This window comes from Fusarium graminearum, chromosome 3 (assembly GCF_000240135.3).
Source record: "Fusarium graminearum PH-1 chromosome 3, whole genome shotgun sequence".
Lineage (NCBI taxonomy): Eukaryota > Fungi > Ascomycota > Sordariomycetes > Hypocreales > Nectriaceae > Fusarium > Fusarium graminearum.
Window position 1 is genome coordinate 4,461,479 of NC_026476.1, and position 19,380 is coordinate 4,480,858.

Here is a 19,380-nt window from a genome sequence, read left to right on the forward strand (position 1 = left end):
TGTAGGGTAAGAACCAACAACTTGGATTGTCTGCGCATGGCAATGATGAGCTTCACTTGACAAGCTCGACTGAATACTCATGACCTTGGATCGAGATTTGCTTGCCAGTTAGCAAGACAAAACGAGAGCCCTGCACATCACCAACAAAGATTGTTACTTATTAAAGAATACATGATGTTATACTAGTTGGCTATGACTGCCTGATGAGAACATGGTATTGTTACATTCAGGGTGCCGACAGAAGGACCGAAACAACCTGACTGGCGATGTACTTACTCAGACAGTCCCTGAGTATCACATCCTATGCTTACTTGCAGAGCACTCTCATATTTTATCTCTGGTCGTCGTACAAGGTTATAGTTATGTTGTGTTGAAACAATCTCTTCCAAGGCTCCAATGGCAAATCCATGAATAATGGTGCAGGGTAATTTCCACCACACGACCAGCGACTGCGTGCTATATTGACTGGTCCTTGGCTGACAAGCGACAAGTATTTAGCCTAGCAGCTGATCGGGCTCGAAAGGTTTTCGATATCGATTATCAACGAACCCCCATCTTTTGTGGCCAAACAACCATCTAAAAAGTGTCAAGGTTGGCGATAAGCATTACCAAAGGGATGGATGACTGGCCACCTATTGTTTGGTGTCGCCCTTCCTTCTTGATACAATCTTTTCCACGGCGTGTTCATGGACGGCACGTTGTCGGGAACTCCGGGAATCCCAGACAACAAAATAAGCTCGTTATTAGAATGGCGATTGGTGTCCCTGTCAAAAGCCTCGTGGAAACGGGCCGTTGCTGACATGTTCATCGAAACACGTCGGCGTAGTTGAAAGAGCTTACTGCAGATACATCGGCCAACTATCTGGCTTGAAAACTGGGTAGATCAAGGCGCCTTGATCCTGAAACCCCACAGCACTCTCGATACTGCAATCCATGTCGATGTTGTCTTATTGTTACTTCAATCGGATTCAAACCGTCTCTAGAGTCATCAGCTGGCATCTGCATGCGAACTGCGCTTACGTACGATACGCAACGCATATACTTCCGACATTGCACTTCAGTGTTATTCTAAGAGTACTTCTGTGCCTTGTCAGGTCTCGCATTATGATATACTGCGCTGCGTGGGGAAATATTGACTAATATTATATGACAAGATTTGTTTGCCTTCGTATGACGCCGCTTGAGATTTGGACATTCGGGAAGAGCATTGGCGGTGAGTTCAACATGGCGAACTCTTCAGAATTGCTTCGGCTAGCACCAATCTACTCCGGCTCTTGCACACGGTATACTGAAAAGGTGAATACTCAAGTTGTCTGAAACCACACCAGAAGATCAGATGTCCTTTTCGTATGGATAAATGGACTGAAGTCTTGATGTCCCTTGACGCGATGCTTTGTTCCTCGCCGATGGACATATTTTAGTGTCTTCACTCTCTACAGCTCACAACTGCATGAATAGCAGACTGCTTGACTGCATATGTCTTGAACGTACCGTCGGTCATTATTCACAACACCGTTCCCCAGGCATGGGTCTCATGACCAAAAGAATTGCAAATCCCTTTGATGAGGTCAGGGCATGAAAGCACTCACCGCTAAAAAGACTCATATTTGACTAATAGGAACTCAAACTGGTGAGAAATGACCAAGGCTTTCTGATTTTGTTGTTGTTTACTTGGTTAATCTCTTGTTAAACTGGTGCCTGGTTGATAACACAGATGGCGTTAGAACTCGCAAGCCAACGCAAAGGGAATTAGGCAGCATATTGAAGAGAAACTGTATTACAAAATTAAGTAACTTTACTTCAGCGAGTTTGGATTAATGTTTCTAGGCATCTGAAACAGTTGTCCTGCGATTATTGATAGAATTGTTGATGCCTGGTTTTTGACGTTCGGGACTGTGCAGGCATACTACAGGGTAAACTGCATCTCATGGATTGGATACTATCTTGATCCTTATTTCCATCACATATGTCTACCGTAATCCAGGTGTTTATAATGGTACTTATGCAACTTATGAGATACATGCCAAAGAAAACCATATAACAAACTACATTTCTAAGGAAACAAGTACTTCTAGCTTTATGTTAATGGCATGTGTAGAGTTCAGGACATCGACCATCCGCTTTCAAGACATGTTACCGTCCCACAAACACGGATATGATGTTGCACAATAATTTCCACCACTCAATTCAACATGACAACCGAAACTGACAATTCATATATTTATATTTCATTTAATTGACCTGTTACAAGTCACGTGTAATATCAAGGGGTTGCTGGGTTAGCGCGCCACTACAACTGTTCCTGCATCAAATCGTTTAGGCACCACCATTTACACCGTTATAAAGGAGGCACCTCAACCGTTGCATTGGTTTTAGCCAACAGCAAAAATCATTCACTATCACACACGATAGTCAAGACCACACCATCCATGGAGCAATACATCCTAGACAATGCTCAGCGCTTTGATGACCTGGTGAAGCGCTTCAGGCCAGCGCCTATTAAGGCCAAGCCAAGCGATGAAGAGCCAAACCCAAATATCACCATAGCTACTCGCATCAGGCCCATGATGGATGACGAGAAAGAAGAAGGGCAGTTGATTGGTGTTTTTCCCCGGCAAAACTTGCCAGGCGCCGTTGACTTGCACGAACTGAGAAGACCAGTCAGGGGCCCTCCTACTCTGGTTGTAAGTGTATAGCATGTCGTCAACTCACTCAAAGATATTAACGAGATCCAGTCATCAAACTACCGTGTTGATAGAGTTTTCAACTCTGATAACACAACTGAGGACATCTACCAAGAACTCATCGAGCCTCTAGTTCCATGGGCCTGGAGCGGTGGAGTCAGTACCATGTTTGCCTATGGCCAGACTGGCTCAGGCAAAACACACACCGTCAGCGGTCTAGAGCGCCTCATCGCAGAGACCTTTTTCTCCAAAGGTATCCCTGGCACACGAAACATTTCTGTTTCCATCATCGAACTTGCGGGCAACTCGACCTTTGATCTTCTCAACTCTCGAAAGCCCATCTCTATCCTCGAAGACTCCTTTGGAAACACCCATCTTGCAGGTGCCTCTGAGTTTGTTGTCACTGACGCAGACTCTCTGATCAAGCATATCAACAACGCCGCTTCTTTCCGAAGCACTGCTCCGACACAGAAGAACGACTCTTCGTCACGCTCGCATGCTATTTGCAAGATCCGCCTGGAAAATCCTGAGTTGCCCCAGTCCGATGATGGCCTTCTGTATCTCGTTGATCTTGCAGGGTCTGAGGCGGCTCGAGACGTGACAGAGCACTCAACTCAGCGCATGAAAGAATCACGAGAGATCAATGCAAGTCTTTCAGTACTCAAAGACTGTATCCGTGGCAGAGCAAGCGTCGACCCGGCTGGTCTCGTAGCTGGGAAGAAGGCATATGTACCGTTCAGACAGAGTGCTCTGACAAGGGTCCTCAAACACGTTTTTGACCCCGCGGCTGAGCGAAGCTGCAAGACTGTCGTTGTGGCTTGTGTAAACCCGAGCTTCTTGGATGTGGGCGCTTCCAAGAACACATTGAGATACGGGGAGATGCTGAGAGTCACCGTGCCCAAGGCGCCGGTGCAGAAGTATGATGCTGCGAAGCCGAGTACTTGGCCGCATGCCTTGCTACAGGACTGGATTCTGAAGAATGTAAGTTGCCAACAAATCCGCTTGAATAACATAAAGTCGCTGGCTGATATCTCGATAGTCTGGCGCGCCACCAGTTTCTCCTTCTTGCCTCGCGCCTGAAGAAAATGGGACGCAACTCCTTCGCCTTCCTGTTCCCGAATTCATCACCCGATGCCTCAAGACACCAGGAGTCACGCTGGAACAAGCGACAGCCTTCCAAGCCAAGCTCTGGCGTCTTCATATTGACTCCCATCGTATCAAGCCGAAAGCGAACTCTAAGAAGGCCAGTCCTGAGACAGAGAAGTACAGCGCTGAGAACAAGGGTCTTTCGAGTCGTGACGCAAGACCCGAAATGGTAGGCATCCCGTTCAAAGACCGTCTGCGGCCGGGGATGGTGGTCAGCTGGGATCCTGCAGACGACACTCGTGGATTCTATCGTCTACCGGGACGTAATCTCGTCATGATCTTGAGCCCCGAGGGCGATGGGAGCTATCGATGTGCTGTTACAGTGCCTGCTATTATGACGGGGGCATTTGAGATTTACATGTGGCAGCAGGTTGTGGCCTCGGTCGACACGATGAAGGCCGAGGTTTTGTTGGAGTACGATGTTGGGACAAGATACTATTACGAAACCGTGTAGGGCTGTGGTAACGAGAGGTTGGGTGTTAGGTTTAAGTCTAAAGTAAGGCGCGGAAGTTTATGTTGAATCAATGTCTCTACGAGGAGATATCCAGCATCACATGTTGATAGAATTGAGATTTAATATACACCATGTCTATGGCGAGTCAGGACAGAGATAGCTGAGAAGTCGAGTGTTGAGTGTCGGTCGACAGTCGCATTAGAATATGAATGCCACCAAATATTGACCAGATTATGACTGATCATTGTATTAATTTATTTAGCTGTTTTCCATGAGTCTGGAAGCCTCTCATTACACACTGCGCCCTTGTTCCTCCCCAACTGGGTATCTCGTTTTAGATTGGTGGGGATTGACAAAGACGCATTTTTCTTGTTTCGTCGTTCATCATGATCCTTAAGCCGCAGGCTTCTCAGCAAGGGCCTCGAGAATGGGCTTCTCAAGACTCTCAGGCTTGGTGGTGCTGGCCCATCGACCCTTGACCTTTCCATCACGGCCGACGAGGAACTTCTCAAAGTTCCACTTGATGCGCTTGAGGCCGAGAAGACCGGACTGCTGGTCCTTGAGCCAGACCCAGAGAGGGTTGGTGCCGTCACCGTTGACCTCGGTCTTTTGCATGATGGGGAAGGTCACGCCGTAGTTGAGCTGGCAGAACTCCTGAATGTCATCGTCGGTGCCGGGCTCCTGGCCGCCGAACTGATTGCAGGGGAAGCCGAGGATGACAAAGTCATCGGGGTACTTGCCCTTGAGGTCGGTCCAGAGCTTCTCAAGACCGGCGTACTGAGGGGTGAAGCCGCACTTGGAGGCAGTGTTGACAATGAGGACGACCTTGCCCTTGTAGTCGGCGAGGGGAACCTCCTGGCCGCGCTCTGAGAGGATTGAGTTAGTTGGGTGAGTCTATTTGCCATGAATGAAGTGGTGTGTTTCAAGGCGGGGTATGAATATATATGGACAGAGAGAGGAGGGGCAGAGAGGGACATACTGTCAAGCGGCTTAAAGTCGTAAAAGCTAGTAGCAGAGGCCATGTTGGATGTTGTTGTATAATTTCTGTGGTAAAGTCTTTGATTGTTGAGAGATGGAAATGGCGGGGAACTGGAACGAGTAAAGTGGATGGTTGCGCAAGAGTATTTATTAATAAGGCTGGAACTTGATGATGATGGTTGCAAATTGTTGACTGCAAATCTGGACCAAAGAGGAGCACGCCACATGGGCATGGACATGGATATGGACAGGGGCCGGGACAGGGACATGTTGATTCAGTAAAGATATTAGGTATTGGAGAGCAATTGATAGCATTGAATGGAAGAGCTTCTGCTGCTGTGCTCCCCTTCTACAGAGTGCTACAGTACAAGCCTCGGCACTTGACTCCATTTTTGGTTTGGTGACGTATTAGAGGTGGAGTGATTCGGGGTCTCGAATTCCGCCGGTACCGAGGGAATATATACAAAGGAATATTTGGACGAGTTTTCGCATTGACTGAGTTGCAGGTTTCCTACGATACCTCTTACCAATTTACCTATATGTGATTGTTTGTCCATGACAGAGAATGCGGTTAAAAGTGCCATGTCTTGGCAGTCTCTAACTCGCTAATCCGAAATCAGATTACGATATAGAGCACTAATTCTAGTAGGTACAGTACAGTTAGTACTTAGGTTAGTAGGTAGGTCGACAAACTGCAGCACAAACAGCCTCAGAAGCATATCACCTTAGAGCCAATCGGCCTTGTTATTAATAGCAGCTCAATGGTATTTGGAATTATTTTACATCGGTGCAACACTGCATCCGAAGATCCCATCAACTAACTCTCGGCTCGGTAATAACTCCGGTTCGGGCGTCACTACCATTTCCAACCTCTGGTTAAATATCTCTTATCGATAAGCAGAGCTAAAGTGGCAGTGGAGGCGGTTCATGCAGTGGCGTCGTATCTGTACGTCACCTCGACTCGATCTGACTCCATCCCATCTCAGCCCAGAAAACGTTGAGAGTGCGACGGCGATTATCATGCTAAGTATACACACTCACTTCTAGCTACCGAATATCGAACTCAACTTATAGTCAATCGCTTTATACTTGAGTGTCACATTATGGAGGGCAGGAGGAATATCGTCGTCGTTGGTCAGTCACCCCGCCTTAACATTACCCTTTGTTATCTCGAGTCATGATCACTACCTGTACTTGACATGATAGCCTCATCATGATAGACTCCCTATGTATAATTTACCAAGGCTGATAATCCTCCAGGAGGTGGTGTTATTGGCTCCACCACAGCCTACTATCTTACCCGTCATCCCAAGTTCAACAGCGCACTTCATACCATCACACTTCTCGAAGCTGCCCCTACTGTGGCAGCCGGCGCATCAGGCAAGGCTGGTGGTCTTCTGGCACTATGGGCATATCCGGACTGCCTAGTTCCTCTCTCATATCGGTTGCATGCCGAGCTTGCCGCTGAACACGACGGCCCTCAAAAATGGGGTTATCGTCAACTTGGCTGTGGAAGCTTTGAAGCCGTAGTCTCAAGCGATAAAGTCAAGTCGCTTCAAACCAACGGTAGCACCAACCACGGTCAGGATGGGAAGGAATGGGAGAAGCTTCCCAAGCAAAACGGTGCAGCAAAAGAACTTTTGAAAGCAGCCAACTTGCCAAAGGATCTCGACTGGGTAGACCGTGAGATTATCGAGAGTTGGTCTGAGATGGGCGCGCCGGGCAAGACGGAAACATCGCAAGTGCATCCACTACACTTCACAACATCCATCGCCGAACTGGCCCAGCAAGGCGGCGCCCAAATATACACCAACGCAAAAGTGACAAAGATTAATTCCTCAAAGACTGGCGTCGAGAGTATAGAGTACCTGGATCGCAACACAGATGAGAAAAAGACCATCCAAGATGTGACAGATGTCGTCGTGGCGGCAGGCCCGTGGACAAACAGAGTGATACCCCGAACCAGGATCGAGAGTCTAAGAGCGCACAGCGTAGTCTACGACGTCAACCTCAGTCCCTACGCAGTCTTTACAGATATCCAGCTCCCAGCAGACTTTGTCCCTGAGCATCGTGCCAAGATGGGACAGAAGAGGAGGCACAGGGGCAACGTTGATCCGGAAATCTACGCCAGACCATTCAATGAGGCTTATGCCTGTGGTAAGTATACACACATGATGTTATTGATGCAGCAGTTCTGACATTCCATAGGTGAGCCAGATACAAATGTACCTCTCCCCGACACAGCAGACCAAGTAGAATGTGACGAAGCTCAATGCGACGACATAATCTCCTACATCAGCACATTCAGTTCCGTCTTGGCCGCTGCACCTGTCAAAGCCAAGCAAGCATGTTACCTCCCACGACATATACGGTTTGGACAGGAGAGCGGTCCTCTGATCGGCAGGACGAGCGTCCCTGGCCTGTTTGTTGCCGCAGGTCACACGTGCTGGGGCATCCAAAACGGCCCTGGCACAGGCAAGCTTATGTCTGAGTATGTGTTTGATGGAGTTGCCAAGAGTGCGGATGTTGAGAAGTTGGATCCTCGAAAGTTCAAAGTTTAATGGTGTTTTGTTTCGCTGCAAACGCAACATAGGACCCAGCATGTGCAGCAAGTAGAAAAGTTTGTTAGGATAACGTGATCATGAATGGATATTGCCAAGACCGAGTCTGCATTTGCTGAACATGACCTGTATCGATATGTGACAAGTTCTAAGTATGTTTGAGACAGAACTCAAAGCTATACTACACCACAACGTTGTATTGTATCCCATCGTCTCCATGTTGGACCATAATCAGACCATCTCTCTGCAGCGATTCATTGACGTGTTTCAACTAAGTCCTGGTACGTACTGTAGAACAATACGAAAAACGGGATCACAGACCAGTGATCCCCAGTCCTGCCTAGCGAGGACTCAACGCCCAGATATCTAGGGGCATTCATTATACTGAAACATGACGGCGCCGACGACGGGCGCTATTGGAAGGAGAAGAAAAGAAGTTTGAACTTGGGCGCACATGGCGGTAGAGAGGCAATCAAGCAAACCTGGAAAAGAAGAAAGTTCAGGCAACACAGAGTAATGAGTAATATACCTAGGAAGGAGGAAAGGGAAAAGAGAAGACAGGGGTTGGTCACGTTTAACTTCCACTGCAAGACACATGGTTCTGTCACCTTTGGCGGTTTCACGTCATATGCAGATGCTAATACACTTTAAACTCTAAGAGAAATATGAATGGGCGACTTACTAACTACACTCAGTATCCCGCTCATCGTGTAGACGTTGACAGCCAAATTTAGCAAAATGACTGTTGGCATCACCTGTTTTGTTTGCTTTTAAAAAAAAACTAAGACATTTTGGGTTATCTTCATCTCGCCTTGCTCAGCTGGCCGGTATATTTGCAGCCTGTTATAAATCATAGCAGGTAGATCGGCAAGGGATCCATGGATCTCACCTTCAAGGTAACATTCCGCTCCGAATCGTCCTTGTTTTCCACCGTTAGGTTTGATTTAGCCCAGTAGGCCAGTAGGCCAGCCAGCCTGGCGGTAACTGCTGCGGCCTGTGCTAACAGCAAAAAGGACACGACCTTGGCGTTATTGGGACTAATATTGACTTCAACTACCGTGCTATCCGGCACTAAAAATTAGAACAACAAACAAGACCCTGTTCTTTTGAACTCAAAAAGGCTCGAAAGTTGCTAAGCTAATTGTATCCGTATTACCGCAGAGATGAATGGATCTCGGTTCAAGCTTACTGCATGCAGAATAAATAACTGGCTGGTGGGTTTTATATGAGACATCAGGTGGCCTCATGCGAGTTGGCTCGGGCCGTCAGAAGCAGGGAGGATTATGGCCATGACTGCACTGATGAGGGATGCAAAGACCATAATTAATGAATGTCTTAGTCAATTCCTTAGCTGTCGTTTACCTCGACATGAAGCTAATCATCATTGGCTCCAAACTGGCGCAAGCACCAAACGATATTGAGGTTAGTCAAGTCCACACTACTGCAGGAACAAGAGGTCCAAAAAAAGCAAATGCAAGAAAACAAGACAAGAGAGAGAAAAACAAGACGCATTGAACTTGCTTTCCGGATCCCCAGTTATTATCGGAGCTCGTGCATGAAGCTTGACGTGAGTGGAATCAGCTTTTATTTCTGCCAATTGGTTAGCGCCTTGTGTAATCCTGCGGGCATCGTGAAAACATAAATATTTCGTAACTAACGTTAGCATCAGTCACATCCTCTTCCGATCGATTGGGGACCCATGTTCATAACACCCATTCATAATGATGTGCCGAACTGCGGACGAGAACTGATGACGACTACCTATGGGGCTGGTTATTGATTTTCTTTTTCTGCTGACAAAACATCCAAGCCAACAAGAATTAAAAAAGAGAATATTTTATTCACCTACCTAGGTTAGTAGGTAGGTAGGTAACTAAGTTATGGGCGGAACCGCAAAGATCATGGCCCTTACCTGTGCTTTAGCTTCTGTCCATCTGCAGGCTGCTTTCTTACACGCATTCATCAGCGCGATATTACAAGCGCGTACAGAATGGGGTTGGACGGCCGCTGAATAAATGGACTCAAGCTGCAGTGCAACGCAAAGGAATGGTCGGTGAAGGCGAAATTCGCTTAAACCCATCACTGTAATGGTCAAGAGTTAATTACATGCATTTGGCTTTTCATGCGTTGAGTAACCGACTGCACCAACTATTCCTCACGTGCGAGACCCGAGGATTCAACTGTGTTCGTTCAACGTACACTAACCAGTAGACAGACAGACAAACCTGCTCTGGGGAGTATCTTGCGAGGCACATCAACAGATATGTAGTCCACAGACAAACTGATAGAAAAAATCTGTTACAAGGGGTTGAGGCCCTCCCAGACCCGAAACAAACAACCATAGCGATCCGTGCTAATCGAAAGCGACCCTTGTAGCATTCACGGGCTGGCAAGCAGTTCTTCGGGCGTTTTGGCCTGCAAGAAATGTCATTGTGAGACAATGGTCTGGCAGCGACAAGAGCCGGGGCCACTCGATCTGGAACAGCCGGACAACCACTACTTGTCCATGTGCCGGCTTCTTCAGCACTTTACTTCGTACATTGCTCTCCGTGCAGATAGATAGATACTCTTGGCTGTAATCTATCTGTCAGCTCGGTGTTCCGGGTAGCAAGAATAAGCAAAACCCGGCAATCAATCCACTTGTTAAGAAAAGATCAGCGTACTGGGAATAATCGTGATCGGCTATTGCAGCCCGCGGTACGAGTAGGTAGTGGCGGAGCCACCGTTTCTACCGAGGGACGAGAGATGAGACCTGTTGGTTAGGTAGCAGCGAGAGTTACCGAACTGCGAACGCAAAAGTCACATGAACAATGAGAGACAAGAGACAAGGATACAGAAAGAAGAAAAAAGAGTACGATATTGCTCATCAGAGTTTCTCAAACTCTGGCCAATCCCTCACCGTGGTAGTATTCCCTATTTTGAGTTAGCGGCTTTTTTTGGGCCCTTGTCCCCGGACGGGGTCCTTGTGAGAGAGTCCTTGTTGAGAGTCCTTGTGAACCCTCAAGTGTGCCAAGATTTGCATGCATTTAATCGAACAACTCACATGATTTTCGGGAGATGATGTGAACAAGTCAAATAAACATTTCAATCAACAATCGAGGTCCTAGCTCTCGCTATTGGATCATCTGTCAATCAATATATATATCCAAGTAAGGATACATGGTCTTTAATATCAGATCTGTTATTACTCCAGTCATCTATCTGTAAAGTTAACTCATTTATTTTTATTAATAGCCCTCCCTGCCCTGCCAGCTATCCAAATCCAATCATGGCTTGCCCAAGTCTTGGCCATTATTTGAGGAAAAATAGACTTTCTCCAGTCAATTCTCTGAGTACCTATGTATGACTCTTGAGTCCTGTTGTGCCCGCAAAGCCCAATTAATTATTCGACTGTAAACGAACGGCCGTTCAAGACACGCACGGTACGGGGCATAGTCACATCGCCCGTCTTCAAATCCGAGTATGTGCGGATCGTGTGTCGATTATTCCCCATTCGCCCGCCCACTTGTTTCCTAATACTAGATGTTGCATGTATTTTGGGTTTTATCTGGAGTAACACACGTATGCAAACCGCCATCTCCGCTGTGCTCTTACCAAGAATGTCCACAGTCCAACAGCCCAGACCGTTGAATAGGGTCTGAGCACCGAGTCTCACAACTGGAACTCTTTCTTCTTCTGTGCACCTACAGCAACTGTGTCCCGCTCTCTCGGACCCTCCCTGGGCTTTGGTAGAGAATGATCATCAACGATACCCCGAGCAGAAATAACACCTGTTGGTAGACTGACCAACCGACTTGCAGATGGTACTATCCCGGCTCCGTATCCGTAGGTTCATCACCAATATTAAATGTCGTGTCTCAAGGAGCAATTCGGGCTGCCAGAGGTGTCGACTAACCGATGACTAGCGTTTATAAACCCTGGTGGCCGTTTTTGAAGACCGACAGGGGCCCTCCTTGCCTTGACCCCTGCCCCTGCCCCCGTGTTGTCTCCCCAGCTCGCCTCGCTGAGTGGTCTTTGTCCCTGTTGCTATTCCTCCTCAAGAACAGTTCCCACACTGCTGATGCATGCCCTCCCGCCCATAACGCACTCTCACTTGCTCTAGAGGTGGGCGATTGTGCAATCTTTTTGTACCTGCATTGCTAGGCCCATAGCATTGCGTGCTTCTATATTCGAGAGCGTATGCGCTTTTCTTCCTTGTAAAGTTATGTAATACACAAAATATGATCTGAGCTATTCAGATGATACATCGCAATAATTGAATCGAGGGAGGCTTGAGATGATCAAGTTTGAATGTTTCCCTTTGAGTATACCCGAATAGGAAAAGTTTATCGTCTTGTCCTCCTTCTCCGTTTCTTAATCCTGCCTAGGTTGTTTACGACCCCTCCCCTGGACTCCCTTTCCCTTCGCTTCACTTCCCCTCCTAGCTCCTGCCCTCCCTCCCTTGCATCGCTCGTGCCTGAGGTGGGTGGGTTTAGTTCAAGGTAGGCGATGGCTTACCCATTGATCCCCCATAACATAAACTCGTAAGGCAGCGCCTTCCCCAATACGTGCAAATCACACAGTACACCCAGATGTGGTAGGTATGGACGGTACTGCAAGTGCACCTGCAGTCTTGAGTCTCGTTGGCTTACAAGTTTCCTCCCACCCCCTCCCATTTTGTTTTGTAGACAGCCCTTCTCCTCGTCTTTACTCTTCCATATACGGAACCTCTTTGTTGTCTATTACTCTGCATTCTTTTCTTGTTTGTATATCCTTGGCTCAGCTTGCCTCGCCTCTCGCTCGCTTCGCTCTTTACCAGTCTCGCTCACTCACCACACGGTCTTCGTCTCATTGACCCGAGTCGCTCACTCTTCCAGTCGTCGCTCTGCTTTTGCCACCACCACCGCACTGTTGGTTTCTTTACTTTCCGTTCTGGGTAACAAGTCATCGCCGGGCTTATTACCCTATCAAGTTGATTCCTGCGCCATATCATCACGGAACCTTTTGATTTGAGCTGCGATCTACAGCACCAAGACGGGAACCCGCATCTCATTCACATCTCGCCTACTGGCCAGCTCCAGTCTACGTTACACCTTTTGAATGCACGAATACATGCCGCGCATTTCTTAAACGAGACTTTGTCCCAGGATCACCCCAAGTCTGGTTATACGGAGGAGTTCGCGTTACCAGCTCGCATTCAAGCAGCACGGAACCCTACCTATGCCGCTCTGACCTGCGCATAATACCCAGTCGACGCTCTTCACGACGACGCCCACCGTCCGTTTTGCTGACTCTAAGGCTGCACCGACTTTCTAATATTGGATAATCTTGCAGCTTGCCGCAATGGTTAATAGAGAATCAATCGTGCCCAATAGCGGCACTTTTGAAGCACTACAGAGTCATCATGCCCCAGTACGAAGAACTCGCCCGCCGAATATTGATACGATGGCAGCCGAAGAGAATCGCGTGCCTCTAAAGGCTGAAAAGGCAAGCAGAAGAGAATCGAGATTGGGCCTAAGGAGCTTGTTCAGTCGATCCAAGACACCAAAGGACTTGGCGACCCCCGAGACGCCCACATCTAATGGCACTTTCGGCAGTCGCACATCTCTCGCCGACTCGAACCCTTATTTCTCGTCTCAGCTTGATGTCACGTCTAATGATATGCCCACGTCACCTCTTAGCCCGCGCATTCTCTCTACGATGTTTGAGAGTCAGCAAAGCCCATCTGCCCATGCTCAGCCGCGATCAGCTGGCGCATCAAAGGTTCAGAGTCCATCCAAGGTGACGCGAGGACCGCTTTCGAGCTGGCATGCTCCTCCTCTATTCAAAGCATTTCCTCAAGCCACAAAACATATAACACTCCCAGCCACCTCTCTGGCTCCCGAGGTCATTCTACGTATGCACGAGCGACGAGCCAGCACCACGCGCGATGATGCCGCAGAAGTGCCGGAAGGGGAAGTTAGCCCTGCCGAGAAGACCAAGTTCAAGAAAAAGCACCGCCGTAACACATCCGGGCCTGCGCCAAAGTTTGAATGGACCAACAAGATCTACGTTCTAGTGACAGCTGGGTATTTGCTACAATATGCAGCTGAAGGCCCCTTTGACCGGTTGCCTGAAAGGATATTGCACCTTACTAAAGACTCTGCGGCATTTGCTAGCGACGTTATCCCCGGTCGCCACTGGGTGGTTCAAATCTCGTCAGCTGCCGAACCTGACGGAACACCAAATGCCGAATCACGATCTCTGTTCTCACGTTGGAACTTTCGAGCCACAGAACGGCGTCATGCCTCCAGCCTTCTCATGGTATTTGAGTCTGCTGTGGATATGGAAGGTTGGATTGCAACATTGCGTCGCACAATCGAGACTTTAGGTGGAAAGAAGACGCTCACTGAGACAGGCAAGCCTAAGGCTGAGGACGAAGCTGCACCCCTGAGGGAAAGGCCCAGCCAAAGGACCTTGATAGTGAGAGACCCAACCCGTCTGTCACGTATAATGACACAGAACTCTCAGAGCCCTCAAAGTCCTGAAAGCATTCCAAGCCCCCGATTTCTACCATTGCAAGGCAGAGCTGACACCAGCCCCTCCGTCGCAAATGTTGCCGAGCATGAGCCTGTAGCCGATCAACCGTTGGATGATATCTCTACGACTAACAGCTTCGTATCCCATGATGGCAGGCAGTTGGATAACTTACGCGAGAACTCACACCGCCTATCGTTCATATCATCTGGCCAACGAACAGTAGTAACATCGGCTGGGTCCTCTCCAGAATCATCGCCAGTTGTCGATAAGTTCCCGGTAATTGGAGAAAGCAAGACATTACTCGAGGCGTCGCCCCTTTCACCTGAGCCAAAGCCAAGACCTAACGCTGCAGCGATCTTGGACAGAAGACAATCAATGCAAGTTCTCAGCCCTTTTGTTGAACTGCAAGGTCCTGCCAACATAAGGCCGCAGTCCAGTTACGGAACTCAAGATCCAACGTCGCCAACCCCTAATTTCAGTGTGCCAAACACATCGAACCGCAGATATTCTTTTGCAAAGAACATCGCCCAGGAATTCGGCATGGCGCCCCAGACTGGTCCCTTAGAGGTACGGTCATTAGGTCGCAGAGCGCCTCCAACGACTTTACCAGTTGCGAGACCTTTGTCCATGGTTGCTGATCAGCCTTCTCCTATGGAGGAAATGCATGAACGACCTGTAACGCGGCACGGGGATGAAACACAGCCGACCATGCCAACAAGTTACGATTTGGCGTCCTTGCCTCAGATTCCTTATTCCTACGACATGCATTCGCGTCGATCAAGTCTGGCTCCGATAGATGAACCCGTCGTCGAAGCTAACCGCCCGACGAGCTCGCGCCGACACACAGACGTCCGTCAGCGGCGCAAATCCGAGAACCCTGGCGCCTTTCCACGAAACCCGACAAACTCATCCCGACCAAGCCTGGAACAAAAGACACGCTCGCGATCCTCCCTTATTGGGGCAGATGAGGCAGCTCGTCGCCGCACTTCTCTTGATGCCTACAGTGACAGACAAAGCGACACTATATCGGCAAAGGTACGGGCACAGAGGCGAGCCAGCGTGCAGTCTGTGATGTCGGACCGGGCATCTCAATACAGTGCCTCAGCCGATCTTCCTCCTCCTATGGCGCCAGAGTCCCTACCCCTAGCTGCTCCTCCGCCCACAGTCCCTCTTCCACCCATTCCCACATCCGCCAGCAACCCTAGTTTGGTGCCGGATACCGGCAGAAAGAACCTGATGATTCGGCGAAGCATGCCTCAATTGAACGAAGTACCTCCGCCCATGCCTCCACCCACATGTGCGCTGCCTCCAATTCCACCCAAGCTACAACTCAAGGCGTAGCCCAAATTATACCCCTTCTCTTATTGTTTTTACGACCACCAAGGAGCGTCTGCGATTTTTTTTTTGTCTAATCTAAATGATACTCCATTGCTATTGTCTCTTTTGTTTTTGGGTCACGGAGTCATACCTGTACCATATAGAGCGGTTGGGTTAAGAAGGGACACGCTGCATTTTTGGTTATGCGACCATGCTCTGGGAATGATATCCACGTATAGGTTTAAAAGGGAACGGGCTGTTGGAAGCTATACGAACCATAGTAGAGTCAGATGGCCTAGGCTCTTTGTTAAAGAGATCAGTCTAATATTATTGCTTTCCAAAGCACTCTGAATATCCCATACAAACCAGCAAAGTGAAGTGTTTCGTGATTTTGATCCCATGTTCAGGCTTCTTGACATTGCTATGACAACTTGAACAAATCTCGATGCGGTTATCTTGATGTGATCGCTTGCACAATGATTCCTTCGTAGTCAAAAACGCAAGCGGCTCCCGAGAAACTAACTCTATCTTTCAGTAGTTCTCCAAGAGCCCAGATTGACCACAGCACTCGTCCAGAAAGGATCGTGTCATCTATCATCCGTTGCAGGCCACCGGTCTTTCATTCCTTTCCCATGGCTGGTTGAGGTGAGACCCGTCGAGTTCTATCTGATCAACATCATCGACGAAAGTCTCAATACCTTTGAGAATGATGACTCGAATAATTCAAGAAGTCCGAGGAGGGATGACTAATATATGGATGAAAAGCATGATGTGGCTCATCACCAGTGTGTTAAGGGGACTTGTCAAGAGCCTACAGTGCCTGGCAAGCCTCGTTTCTAAGCTCAATGCCCTAGTTGAGAGCCATGTCTTTAGCTTGCTGATGATTATATTAAGAATAGAGCACTGCGAACACACTGTCTCAGCAGTCTGGACGTAGAAGTGAGGAATCGCTTCGCTAACAGTGATGTTTCGTTAAATTCTGCTATCGAGTATATTCTGTCTTGAGAGAGTTACCAGTCAACGACACGCTAAGCAAAGGCCTCGCAAGTCCTTGTTGTCAAAATGCTGATCGTTTTGGAGGTGAGTTTAGGCGACAAGCTTCCTAAATGAAATTCTGAGAAATGAGGCAAATGTGAAGGTGAAGACTATGTCGTGCGGATCAAGTTTGAATAGATCAGAGGCTCGCCCTAGTCTTTGCATCCTTTATGTTTGCTGTTCGAGGCTCTAGTAGCCCTACCATCACTTGAAGCTAATTCCTTACTTCGTCGCTTGGTCGCCTAATATGAATGGAAGGATGAAATTAAATTTGATAAACAACATTTTTGCTATATACTGAGTTATGCATGAATCGCGAATCATTCCCCCATCACATTCTATGCATTAATGTCTAAGATAGTGTCGTTAAGTCGTAATCAAACAAGCCCAAGAAATAAAGTATGTACTTCTCCATGATCTCAATATCGCATCATCTACCGATCGCGGCTATATCTTCTTCTGCTGTCCCTCCTGGGCGGCGAATAGTCTCTTGGCGAGTAATCCCTCGATGACCGATATCCGTCACCCATCAAGGGATCTCGACGATATCGCTCCTGGCTGCGTCGTCGCGAGCGCCGTGGGGGCGTGGAAACGCTGTGCTCTTCTTCCACAACGATCTCGTTATCGGATGAAAGCATTGAGTCTTGGACGAAGCGTGGGGCAGGAGGATCGACGATGACGCGCGAGCCCTGGCTTTCGCTGACGAGGGGCGATCCTCTTCTACGGCTCCTGTCCCTTGACTGCACAGTTGTACGAGACCGCGTCCTCTTGGATCTGGATGTCGCTCTGGATGTGCCTCTGCTGCGGGATCTGTTCTTCGGCCTGCGGTCCCTTCTGCTTCGGAAGCTTAGATATGTGGACGTATCGCCGGTGACAGTGCTCATGGGATAGCCAGAGGCCACTGTGGAAGCACCGTCGCCCATTGGTCTTACGACGGGACCACGATGAAGAAGCATGTAGATGATGTATAGTAGGAGGAGGAAGGCCGCTACGGCGCCAAGGACAATGCCTGCGACGGCGCCGGGGTGGAGCGAGGTGTCGGCACTCTTGTAGGCTGTTGGTACGGCGGTAAATGATGTCCTTGAGTCGTCATTTTGGCGGACTGCGAGGAGACCGTGATGCCCTGAGTCTGAGGGTATCGTCGTTGATGGAGGGATGGCGGGCATTTTGTCGGCGTTGGAACGTCTATCGCATGGCAAGGAGCAGCCGTAAAGGAAATAAATGATAGCTCTCTAAATTCGATGGTAGTTTCTCTCTAAGAATTTGAGACTAGAGGCAAAAACAATAACGAGGCTATTTTGTTTGCAGAGTAATGTAGATGGGATATCTCGGCATCGATTTGATTAAAGTTGCGCGGTGTTGCACGTCCCCTAACCCAGTCCAGTGCAGCCCAGCCACGTCGTTTTTCTTCTAATTGAACGTCATGCCCTTGCACTCGCGCGCGTTCAACGGTAACTAATTTTACCGAACCGCGAGTTCTCAAGAAACTCGTGTTTGAGTTTTAATTGATTTATTTATCATATCAACTCTTATTATTTCGACAACAAACTTCTCTTCGAGTCTGATGTCGGCTCCCGTCTGCAACAGCCCGCCTTCCTACTATGGAAGTTTGTTTATCATCGGCACAGTTCTAAACGTTTTCACTGGACACTGGCACAGTGACAAGATCATGATGGGCTTTGAGTTATTTTGTGGGGTGGTGAATAACACGCGCCACTTGTGGCTCAAGTCGACTGTTAAACGACAAAATAGAGTATTTCTCATGACACAGAACATCTCTGGGTTTTTAGATTGGATGTCAAATAGAATCCTGCGCTATGTGGTCTATCAAACTATTATTACTTCAACTTGTGTTGCGGAATACATACCTGAAGAACAACTAAGATCTTGCAGGGCCTACACGGGGTTCATGATGTTGAGAGAAACTGTACACCATATCTGCCTGATACTCATGGGTAGTTGCTGTGTCGATAACTTGTAAGCACATAACAACATAGGCACGACGTCTATGCCGTCATGGTTTCAGTACAGCTAAACTACCTAAGGTAGACTGTGTCCGGTAGCTTTTCCTAGTAGCACCGACCATTTAACCGTTGCAAAACTAGACGGATTGACCTAGTGGATAGGATATATAAAGCTGTATGCACCTTTCATCGCCATGACAGGTAGATTGCCAGGTATCTCGCATGCCCGAATCAAAGCCGTAAGTTTTCCGGTAAACCCGAAGCTCATCATCACGTGCGGCAAAGCTTTTTCGCAACCATTTCTGGGGAATGGCAGAATGAGCACTTCTTAATGCCTAGCGTTCAGCGCAGGTCTTTGCGCCGCGTCCGGCGATTGCTGGTCTCCATTGGCTCCGCAGAATCGGACGTGCAACCGGACTGTTATTTTATGGCCAACTGATGGGATCAATTGAAAGGTTGGAACGAACTTTAGGATAGCATCAAGGCCAATTGCGTTATGCTCGCAATTAATACTAGTCATTAGTTATATCTGTCTCTCACAATTTTTCAATATCGCCGTTGCCGGTAGACCTTCCGGCCTCGAGTTTGCCAGAGTCTTCAGGTAACTTCGGGGTGGGTCCTGGGGGAACAACCATGGTCCGAACCTAGCCGGTGTGGAGACGCCACAGTGCTTGCCTCTTTCCTTCGGCTTCTATGACTGACTGGGGAAAGAGCTTTTCTCGAGGTAAAAAAATTCGTTCCGC

The 19,380-nt window shown here is 48.3% G+C and overlaps 6 protein-coding genes across 6 annotated transcripts; 4 read left to right on the forward strand and 2 right to left on the reverse strand.

Moving 5' to 3' along the window:
* Window positions 1-2,429: 2,429 nt before the first annotated feature.
* On the forward strand, window positions 2,430-4,284 carry FGSG_06149 (uncharacterized protein; the record flags this gene model as incomplete). The annotated part of the gene is made up of 3 exons (XM_011326479.1): window positions 2,430-2,684; window positions 2,787-3,665; window positions 3,724-4,284. The coding sequence occupies 3 exons, from the start codon at window positions 2,430-2,432 to the stop codon at window positions 4,282-4,284; spliced, it is 1,695 nt and encodes a 564-aa protein (XP_011324781.1).
* A 208-nt stretch (window positions 4,285-4,492) lies between these two features.
* On the reverse strand, window positions 4,493-5,423 carry FGSG_06150 (peroxiredoxin HYR1). Its single transcript, XM_011326480.1, has 2 exons — window positions 5,264-5,423; window positions 4,493-5,150 (listed from the first exon to the last, which is right to left on the reverse strand). Exons 1-2 carry the CDS (start codon window positions 5,304-5,306, stop codon window positions 4,678-4,680), a joined length of 516 nt encoding a protein of 171 aa, XP_011324782.1. The 5' UTR covers window positions 5,307-5,423; the 3' UTR covers window positions 4,493-4,677.
* Window positions 5,424-6,284: 861 nt separating this feature from the next.
* FGSG_06151 (uncharacterized protein) lies at window positions 6,285-7,943 on the forward strand. The gene is made up of 3 exons (XM_011326481.1): window positions 6,285-6,396; window positions 6,523-7,419; window positions 7,471-7,943. Exons 1-3 carry the CDS (start codon window positions 6,366-6,368, stop codon window positions 7,821-7,823), a joined length of 1,281 nt encoding a protein of 426 aa, XP_011324783.1. The 5' UTR covers window positions 6,285-6,365; the 3' UTR covers window positions 7,824-7,943.
* A 1,206-nt stretch (window positions 7,944-9,149) lies between these two features.
* Window positions 9,150-9,603, forward strand: FGSG_12876 (uncharacterized protein; the record flags this gene model as incomplete). The annotated part of the gene is made up of 3 exons (XM_011326482.1): window positions 9,150-9,245; window positions 9,271-9,390; window positions 9,493-9,603. 3 exons carry the CDS (start codon window positions 9,150-9,152, stop codon window positions 9,601-9,603), a joined length of 327 nt encoding a protein of 108 aa, XP_011324784.1.
* A 3,542-nt stretch (window positions 9,604-13,145) lies between these two features.
* Window positions 13,146-15,662, forward strand: FGSG_06152 (uncharacterized protein; the record flags this gene model as incomplete). Its single annotated transcript, XM_011326483.1, has 1 exon — window positions 13,146-15,662. The coding sequence occupies one exon, from the start codon at window positions 13,146-13,148 to the stop codon at window positions 15,660-15,662; it is 2,517 nt and encodes an 838-aa protein (XP_011324785.1).
* A 1,445-nt stretch (window positions 15,663-17,107) lies between these two features.
* Window positions 17,108-17,839, reverse strand: FGSG_06153 (uncharacterized protein; the record flags this gene model as incomplete). Its single annotated transcript, XM_011326484.1, has 1 exon — window positions 17,108-17,839. The coding sequence occupies one exon, from the start codon at window positions 17,837-17,839 to the stop codon at window positions 17,108-17,110; it is 732 nt and encodes a 243-aa protein (XP_011324786.1).
* Between the last annotated feature and the right edge of the window lie 1,541 nt (window positions 17,840-19,380).